The sequence below is a fragment of the Chanos chanos genome, chromosome 9 (assembly GCF_902362185.1).
Source record: "Chanos chanos chromosome 9, fChaCha1.1, whole genome shotgun sequence".
NCBI classification, from domain to species: domain Eukaryota; kingdom Metazoa; phylum Chordata; class Actinopteri; order Gonorynchiformes; family Chanidae; genus Chanos; species Chanos chanos.
In genome coordinates this window covers 25224484-25234483 of record NC_044503.1, presented here as the reverse complement: position 1 = coordinate 25234483, position 10000 = coordinate 25224484, and the positions used below count along the sequence as shown (strand labels likewise).

The following is a 10000-nucleotide window of genomic DNA, read 5'->3' as shown; positions in this document are numbered from 1 at the left end:
ACTTAGCTGTAAACACTAGCAGTGAGACATGGAGTGAAGCTCTGTCCACTGAGACCTTGTGCCGTTCCATGTGTCCATGTGTCTGTATACAGCAAAGCCTCTTATATAAGTGTGAAATGCATTTTAACCCACATACACACAGGCTGACAGCTGTTGTTATTAACAGTGAGAATTTGAAATTCCCTGGGCCACTCCTGTTGTCCCTTTTAACTGTGTGTGTGTTTGTGTGTGTGTGTATTCACTAAGATAAAGAGCTCAGAGAGGGTTTGTAGTGTGTGTGTTTTAAAATGAGATGCTTTTGGAAGATCATCAGAGCATGTGGGTCTGGTTTTTTTTTTCTTCAAACGTGTAGTTCAAGCCTGTTTTGGTCCGGAATCTTCTCTCTCTCTCTCTCTCTCCCTCCCTCTCCCTCTTCCCCCCACCCCTCCCAATTCACTTACTGACCCTTGGAAAGGTTTTTTTTTTTTTTTTAAATGTTTCTGCAAGTGCACTCTATCTTGGCAACATCCCAAACCACCTGTGACTCTAGCCAAAACACAAACTCCATCTCTAACATAAGGTTCCCACTGCTCTTTCACTCTTCCAGCTGATGCCCTGAACATTTCTGCTAGACCTGTACACATTCAACTCCCACTGTGCCTCTTTTTTCATTGGTTTAGCAGATGTGCGTATGTTCCCATCTTACTTGTTTGTTTTTGCCTTTCTCTATTAAAAAAAAAAAACACGAAAAAACCCCCAGATTAATCCTTTTTTTTTTTGCTTTTCAGACACAATAACTAATTTTTTTCCCCTCTCCCCCACCTTGAGCTTGTTTATAATTGCATATTCATGAGTGTGTGTGTGTGTATGTGTGTTTCCTCTTTGTGTTCCTCCAGGCACTAGTCAACTGGGACCCTGTAGACCAGACCGTGCTGGCGGATGAACAGGTTGATGAGAACGGGCGTTCGTGGAGGTCTGGAGCCATTGTGGAACAGAAGCTCCTTAAACAGTGGTTCATTAAAACCACAAACTACGCCAAGGTGATTCCAAGCCTTCAGCTTTCATTTTTTTTATGACCTTATTGCTCACTCAGGCATACTGGATAGTATTACCAGACAGCTAAGACTGTTTCTTCAAGCATTGTGATTTATAAACACATTTATAATGGTTTGTAATTTACTCCAGAGCTTAATGTAGCTCATCATTTCTGGTGTTTTGGATCCTAATTTTGGTCCCAGAACTATTAAATGGATGAAGGTATTTATCATTCATAGTCAAGTAATTATGCTGCGTCCTTACTAGCAGTGGCGTTTAATAATCAGGCAAATGCTGAAACCTTTGAGGACGTTGAGTTTAGTACACAATCAAACCAAAGGGGTCGTTTTGCAAACCAGCTAACAGCTTTACTGTTCCAAGCTGCTGATTGGCCCATTTGAAGGACATCTCAGTTGAGCTGAAATGGAAAAGTTGTACAGAAGAAAGTTTAGACTCAAGCTGACTCAAATGCATGATTTTACTGGCATACAATGTTCCTGAGCTACATGACAGTAAGCCAATCTGCAGGTTTACCTCAGTGTGAGGAGTAGTTGCTAAGCTCTATTCCAGAATGTTCTCTCTGGCTTGAGTGAAGGTCGTGACTTTATGCCTGTGAAAGACGGAGGACTTGGCTCAGACTGAAAAAAAAAGAAGAGAACGGAGAGACCCAAAAACGCTCAATCAGCGTCCGAATCTCAAACTGTGCAATCACCTTCTCCAACATGCCCCACCTCCACTGCCCCCAAACCTTGCCCAGTCAGAAACAGAGTTTGGGCCGGCTGATTGACGAAAAGGCCCCCTTCTCCTCTCACTGACGGGCGTCTGCCTAATATCTCGGCCTCTCGTCGCCAACATTCATTTCCTCCGACGGCGCCAGGGAACCGTGTTGCTTTTGACCGTTTATTTTTTTTGTTTTTTTTTTTTAAACCTTGCCTTTCTTCTGCTTGGACTCTGGCTTTGATTGCGGTGGCGAGCCTTGGCACCAGCTCCGCTGAATCTGTCCGCTCTGATTGGCATCAGCTGGGATGGAGGCTGTGCTGAGATTACCGCTAATCCCAGGCAAAACCTGGACGAGTCGTTTGAGCAAAATGGAGGTCGACGGTTATTTCGTAAAAAAAAAGCAAAAAAACAAAAAACTGTAATGAGGAAAGCAGTCCTGATATCTACTTGTCCCATGTTCTTTGGGTCCTATAAACTAAATGTATTGTATAGTTAAATATTAGAGAGAAGTGAGGATTGATCTAGATTCAGATCTAGACTAGACTCTAGACTACAGATCAGGAGGGAGTTGAGGAATGTGTAGCTACGTCTTGCATTATAATTGTTCAAATTTACTGAAGTATCCTCACCAAATAAGCCTTTTTTACATGCACACAAATATTTTATCTCCGCGATTTCTTGTGCAAATGAGCACAGTTATTCAGACAAGACAAGCACAATTATGTTGCCAATGCACTCAAAGCCACTTTGGGGTTTTTTTTTTTTGTTTTTTTTTTTTTAAATAAGTGTTGGAAATACAGCGACATATCTTGATATGATAAATAAAACTCTGCCTGTCTGTCATTTTGACAGGAACACTGTATCAGGGGTTTGACAGGAGACATTCCACATACTCTTCTTCCTCTAACTATTGTACTGGCAGCCTGTGTATAAGTGTGTGTGTGTGTGTGTTAGTCTCTCTCAGATGTGTCGAGTTGACAGGCGTGTCTCTGTGTTCTTGTGAATAGCAGAACCTCTTATTCATATGACAGTTTGTGTAAGAACAGCCCTAACAGGCGGGAGCCAGTGAGAGAGAGAGAGAGAGAGAGAGAGAGAGTGTTAGCTAACGAGAGCGGAGGTGTGGTTAGCCACCTAATGGGGCAGTCTGAGTATAAACTAGTGGACCACTCTAATTGGAGTGGAACATATAGTGTGAGTGTGTGTGTGTCCTTGAGATGATGAAATGTGCATAAAAACGGACACTGGTCCTCAGTTGTAACCAGGGCTGCCGAAGTTTATTCTAGCGATATTCTCTCGATATGGAGGGCGTCTCTCCTGTGTTTTGATTTTTTTTTTTTTTACAGCCCTACACTTTGCGGAAAGCCATCACACATCAGAGCTCTACATCTCCGAGATACATACCAACCCTTTTGCGTCCCATGAACACGGACTCGTAAACAATAATCTTATCTCTACGCTTAAATGTCACTCTCTAGCACGACTCTTTCGCTCTCTCCTTCATTCGCATGCTATAATTCATACGCTAAAGTACGTGTACTTGTCATTAACGGTATGCAAATGCTGGCTCTTCCTGCGTTTTCCTCGACACTGCCGATGGAGGCCTGCCGCCACTTTCGCAGGTTCTCAGTTCCTGTCATTCTTTCACCTCAACGTTAATGGCTTTGAATGTTTCCATGGAGATGTCAAAAAATACTTTCAGATAATCATTGTTTGTTGATCAAGCCATTTTAACCAGAGAAGTGATAATAAGAGAGTAGTGGGCTGTTTTTTTGTTGGTTTTTTTTTGTTTTCTGTCTTACTCTTTTTTAACATTTGCCCAATACTTGTTTCCCATCCCTATTTTTCGGCTGGGGGGGGGGGGGGGGGGGTAGAGACACCTTCGAAGATTTCTCAGTTGGAGTGATGGTTGTTTGCAGACTGAGAGTTGGCATGCCCGTTTGGCCGACACAGTACAAAAGCCAACAGCGTCTTGTGTCTCGAAGCGTTTATCCCGCAGCATTTCTGGCTCATTCTTCCGTGTTACATATCGCAGCCGTTGGGAGACCAGTTTTCTACCGACTGTGCCGTCACACTCTCACCACCCGCTAGTTTTCCTTCCTGTTAGAGAGTCAGGCTTCCTCTGTGTGTGTGTGTGTGTGTGGCTTCGTCGCCGGTAATGAACGGAAGGGAACAGAGTGAAGCCGAGAGCTGGTCTCCTCAATTATTTTGTGTTTGGCATCCCGGACGGGAGCGACTCGGGGGCTGAGCCTGTTAATGTGTAGTGACAGAGAGGAGAGAGATATCAAAACGCCGCTGCTAGATTTTCATATCCCCCTTGTTTTCAATGCTTGAGAGCTCAGCTGCGGCTTTTGGTCTGGTCGTCGTTATTATGCATAGCTTCCGTTTGAGTAATTTATCCGTAGTTTTCTTTTCCCTCTCTCCCTTCTCTTTCTCTTTTTCCTTCCCTACACGGGAAGACTGGGGTCAGGGATTTATCAGTGTGCGTGTGTGTGTGTGTGTGCGCACGCTGCAATTTAAAATCTGTAGCATCTCTCTGGCATTTAGAGAGAAGCAGCGTTCTGAGGGACAAGGGCCCTTTTGTTCGTTTATCTCCCTTTCCCCTTTCTCTCATTCTCTCCTTTCCTCTCTCTCGCTCTTTATTTCTCTGACTGAATAATGTGACACCAGTCAATTGAAGTAAATTGACTGTGCTCAGAAAAAGAACCTCGGGCAAAAAATGAACCTCTTACTTCAGCGACTTCGTTCGCAGTAATGCACAGTAGCTTTGAAATGAGCTATAGTATGGCGCTCACATATTAATGTGATAATATTCTTCATATTTAAAGTTCATGTTCAGTTTGACTTTTAAAATTCAGTGTTTACGAATTAGTAGTATTCATCAGTATTCTGGATACGCTTGTATAAAATGTATAACTTAACTTCCAACGCTTTCATTAAATTATGTATACGTATTTTACATTCAGTGATAATTTCTGTCTTTCAAATGTCTTTTGCAGCCACTCCTGGACGCTTTGGCGGATCTCCCTGAATGGTATGGAGTCAAAGCGATGCAGGCCAACTGGATTGGAGAATGTACTGGATGCTACTTTGACTTTGTCTTAAAGGTGAGATTGAGTCGCGTTCGGGTTTTTGGCTCCCCTCTGTCAGCTGTCTGCCTTTGACTAGTAAATATTGGGCTTCCATAATGTCCTTATAGCCTCAAACAGCTTTCATCTGCTAATTACACGTCTACCGTGTTTAAAGCCAGGAAGCCATACGGTGATATTCAGCTAATTTTTATTTTTTTCTTCTAACGTTACATTGCACTGTTGGCTCGGCGTTATCTGTATATTTCGGAGAGGTAGGCACTGCGCGTCTCTTACATTATTTTCGTCGAAACGGAAGGAGTTTTGTTCGGTTTAACGGTGGCTTCGCTTTGAACATTTTAATGATGTTTCTAGATTGAGAAATATAGTCTCACAGGGAACCGTTAAGATCCTCATAAATCAGAAATATGAGGGAGGGCAGGACGGATAATTAAAACTTCTGCCAGGAGTCGTTTTGTAAATGGTGTGCGGAAATGTGTCAAAATCAGCGCTCAATGTTCTGAAGGATGTTCTGAGGGAAAAACGACTCCTTAATGTTTTTATATCAGGGTATTTGTTTTAGTTTTGGGGGAAATGATGCCAAAGAAGTTGTAAGATAAATCATTTTTTTCTCATTTTTGTATCACTGGTGAAGTTAAAATGCTTTAGTTATGTTATAATAGAACACAGTCCTTGGCATTATGGCACTGGGCCATCAGAGTGAGTTCAGTTTTAAATGTTTCATCTACTTTACTTTTTTTTTTTTTTTTAGATATCAAGGTCATTTTTTTCTGGGGGAGGGGGGGTTGACTACTTTCATTTAAGTCACTGTTTGTGGAACTCCTGGAAAAGTCCTAGATGGTGTTTTTCAGGCTTGTTTTCAGACCAGTTTTGAAATGGCATCTTGCATCTGTGCAGGTGAAGGGGCAGGAGACAGGCGAGCTGCTGGCTGCGTATTCGTCCACTCCTGAAGCTGTGTTTGGTGCTGCCTTTGTGTCTATCCTGCCCTCTCACAGGCTGCTACACGGCTCCAGCCCGGTCCAGCCCACGCTGCACGCTGCCCTGCGGCCTGGGACAGGTGAGGAGCATTACACACACACACGCACACGTACTCTTCTCATAAGCTTACATAGCCTGAAAGAGTTGAGGAGCTTTATACACACACACACAAACACAAACACACGCACATATGTATACTGCCCTACGGCCTAGGAGGGAAAACATACATTCTGTGTCAACTTGTTGAAAAATACATTCTCTGATGCACTCTCCTCTGTGGAACCAGCCTACGGGGAGAATGCGTCTAAGAGACCGTTTCCCTGTGTCTAGGCACAGATTGAAAATATATGAAGAATACATAGGTGTACTCTTGTGACTCACAAAGACTGTCTGAATTTGTCAAAAGCATATGGAGCTGTTATAGCAGCACAAACACCATACGCCTCAGTGAAACGTTAGTACAGTACTTTCTCACAGCAGTTGTGTGTTTTTGCGGGCTCTCTGCGGGAGAGTGAATTGTATGTGTGTGTTAATCTTTTTGTGTTGTGTGTTGTGTGTGTGTGTTGTGTGTGTGTGTGACTGCGGTTTGTTGCCACCGTTGCCTGTTGTACCTGGGAGTCCTTTAATTGGGATTCCCATGAGGGACATGGTTTCTGAGGAATGATGGTATTTAATGAGGAGCTTGGGGAGAACATCCCCAATTATCACGTTTTGCTGTTTGATTCCCCCTAATGTGACTTTTGACCCTCCTGTTCCGCTGCTCCAGACTCCCTGACCCAGGTCACTGCTCTCAACTTACTCACCGGTCAGGAGGTTCCTGTGATCATCTCAGCCAAGACCGAGTTTGAGGGTCATCTGGATACTCTGATAGGTGAGTCTGTGTGTGTGTGTGTGTGTGTGTGTGTGTGTGTGTCTGTCTCTATGTCTCTGTGTGTGTGTGTGTGTGTGTGTGTTATGCCCAGTTACCAGAAAACGCTGATAATGGCACAAATTGCTGCCACACTTCAATATGTTGTGACCACTTCATGATACATTACAATAATGATTTTGTGTGTGTGTGTGTGTGTGTTAACCCTTGGGGGCAACACTTGTTTTACTGATACATCTCCCTGGATGGCGTTCTCTACTTTTTGTGTTTGTCTCACACTTTGATGAGGCAAACATGTCACCCTCATTACCTTTGTTTTTCCCATGATGCCTTGGTGGACTTGACCTGGCTCTCTGAGCACTAAACATCTTGGGAGTGACATCCAAACACTCCTCTGTGTTACAAAACTCAGAGGAGGTGTACTTATTCAGCGTTATCTCAGTGCAGTTTGTGACTGTGTGCGTACGTGTGTGTGTCTGTGTGCGTGTGCGTGCGTGCACGTGCCTGTGTGTGTGTGTGTGTGTGTGTGTGTGTGTATTATACGGTGTCTCTGTGGCAGGTATACCTGATTGTAGTGAGGAGGATTCTAATGTGGCTAAGGCTTTGGGTCTGAGCTGGAACACGGTGCTTAAGAGTCAGGACGATGGCACACATACACTGCTGAACTCAGGAGAGGCAAGTCGTCCTAAAATGCCAACATGCTGTCACTCAGCACTCACACACACACACACACACACACATACATCACAGGGTTTGGCTCGGGGCAGCTGTGTCTCCAGTGTGTATTTAATCAGTCAAACGTGCTGCAGAACGCAAGAATAATGTGACTGTGATATTGTGGTATCATAAGCATTTTTTTATTCTTATAACCTTCTTTTCTTCTCTTGTAGTTCACGGGACAGAGCAGGGAAGATGCCTTCAACTCCATCACCCAGAAAGCTCGAGAAGAAAAAGTCGGCGGGTACCTCACTAGTTCCAAGCTACGCGACTGGCTGATCTCGCGGCAGCGTTACTGGGGCACGCCCATTCCCATAGTGCACTGCGACTCGTGTGGGCCCGTGGCCGTTCCTGTGGAGGATCTGCCCGTCACGCTTCCCAAAATTCCCTCTCTGACAGGGAAAGGAGCCTCGCCTTTGGAGTCAGCCAGTGAGTGGGTGAGCTGCCAGTGCCCTAGGTGAGAGTCAAGTGATCCCAGAACTGAGCCCGTGAAAGGGTTTCTGCACTCACACATTGACCACTTCAGGCGATTTCTCTGATCTCAGAACAGTAGCGTGAAGAAATGATTCAGTCCTGGAAGTGTCAAAAGAACTGTGGCTTGCCCTAGCTTTCTTACAGAGAAACCAAATCAAGAATTGCTCCAGGACAGGCGCTCATCTTTTCAGTGCAGTTTAGGATATGAGTCTACAAAACCATTCATCGAAAGAGAGGAAGCGAAAAAAAAAAAAAAAAATCTGCCATTTTTCTGACAGTAAACCGACAATATGAGTTTTCTTCCCGTTCTCTTCTGACAGTATATTTAAATTTAAGGAGAATTTTGCCTGGCCGCGTAATCTCTTCAAATCGCACCAAAACTGAACAAAGGTCAATTCTACCCGTCTCAATATCCGCCTACATTTGGCCGTGCTCTTGAGGCCCCCGGAGACTGTAATCACTAGATTACAGGAATTCATGAAGCTGGCATTAGAGAAATGCCCCCCCCTAAGTGCCCCCACCCCCCGTTTACGTAGTGTATAAATAGTTGCTGGGTGTCAAACAACGGTGAAGAGCTGTTACATAACAGATGACCGATAAACTGGAACGCTGTGAAAACGTTGCCACGACATTACATAAACCAACAAAAATGCCCCCCCCCCCCCACACACACACCAACCCCCCCTTCGATGCCTGTAGCTTTCCAGTTGGGCAGTGAGTCACAAAAGAGAGTATCTGTATCTGTTTGGCATTTCCTTCCCTTATGTCGTCTCAGAGGAGTGATAGATATCCGCTCTCCAACGAACCCTCGGACTTCATGACGAGCTGATGAATTTCAATTCGCCGACAGCGACTACGTGCGTTTCCTCCTTTAAGCCGACGTGCTCTTCAAAAAAACGAAATGAATGCAGAAATGCATCACCTCAGATGATTAGCGATGCCACCCACCGGCTTGTTCTGAAAAGAGGACGCTTTCGAAATACATTTTTTTTTTCCAAATCTCCTTTTTTTTTTCCTGAATCACTTTGTGTACTGTTCGTTTTCTACCTTTAGCTCTTCGGGAAACGGGATAAACCAAATTAGTTTTGAAATGGGCCTTGAATGGAAGCACAGGAGAAGCAGCGCTAAGCTAAAAGCAAAAGGAAAAAAGGAGATTGTTGATTAGATACCCTGAACGGGATTTTCCGCTGGGTCTTATCGTAGGAATCTTCAATTGTTATAATGATAGGCGATGCTTTGAATCATCTTATCTCTGCTGTAGCTGAAACGGTGACGCGTGGAGAAAATTCGCTCGCTGACTCCTCTCCACAACATTCAATTAAGGGAGGTATGGTGCAAAGAATGGTTTTGATGAGGCTAGGTAGTTATCACCCTGGTCTGTTTGGAGGGGGGAGGGGGTTGAACTCATAAATCTCTCCCCTGGGTCGTGATTTTGTTTCTGGCCTTGTTGTTGCTCCCCACGAGGGGCTTGTGATTAGGGCCCCGCAACAAACCAGAAGTGGCCTCATCTCACACTCAGGAGGTGAGAGCCTCATTAATAGTGATTTCAGTGACACACACACACACACACACACACACACACAGGCTTGTATGCATGCAGACTCATTTACACACACACACACACACACACACACACACAGACTTCACTTGTTTAAAAGTGGCACAGTGGTTGACTATATTGATGGTATATTGACGGTGGAGGGTGTAGTATTCTTCAGCTGTCTTAGAGTACAGCTGTCTTAGAGCACAGACCCTTTGAAGGCCTTTGCAAGTTAAACACAAACATATACACATTCCACAGAACTTCAGAAGTTGACATGTCTTTTTGTTTCAGAGGTGATTGTGTGTGAGTGTTGGAGATGTGTGTAACAGATAGAGAGGTGTGTGTGTGTATGTGTGTGGTTCCTGTTAAAGAAGCAAGTTGGATATCAGAGCAATCAACGGGCAGAGCAATCTCCGTCAAGCCTGCCTCAAGGAGAGAAGTGGCTCTACATTATTGTGGGCAGACACTCTCACACACTCCTCTCTGCTCCTCTCAGCCATCACTGCAGACTGGAGCTGTCAGCGAACTTCTTTCCTCTAACTGTCACTGTGTGTCTGATTGGCCTCATGTCTCTCTGATTCAGCTGAAGAAAACAGACAG

At 44.4% G+C, this 10000-nt stretch overlaps 1 protein-coding gene across 1 annotated transcript in view; it reads left to right on the top strand.

The window, feature by feature from the left end:
• Positions 1 to 10000, top strand: part of lars2 (leucyl-tRNA synthetase 2, mitochondrial) — a 35560-nt gene that overhangs the window by 11661 nt on the left and 13899 nt on the right. Inside the window, exons 7-12 of the mRNA XM_030784482.1 lie at positions 876 to 1019; positions 4731 to 4838; positions 5718 to 5877; positions 6565 to 6669; positions 7226 to 7341; positions 7557 to 7840. Of these exons, the coding sequence (XP_030640342.1) occupies positions 876 to 1019; positions 4731 to 4838; positions 5718 to 5877; positions 6565 to 6669; positions 7226 to 7341; positions 7557 to 7840 (917 nt within the window). The remainder of the gene's footprint in view (positions 1 to 875; positions 1020 to 4730; positions 4839 to 5717; positions 5878 to 6564; positions 6670 to 7225; positions 7342 to 7556; positions 7841 to 10000) is intronic.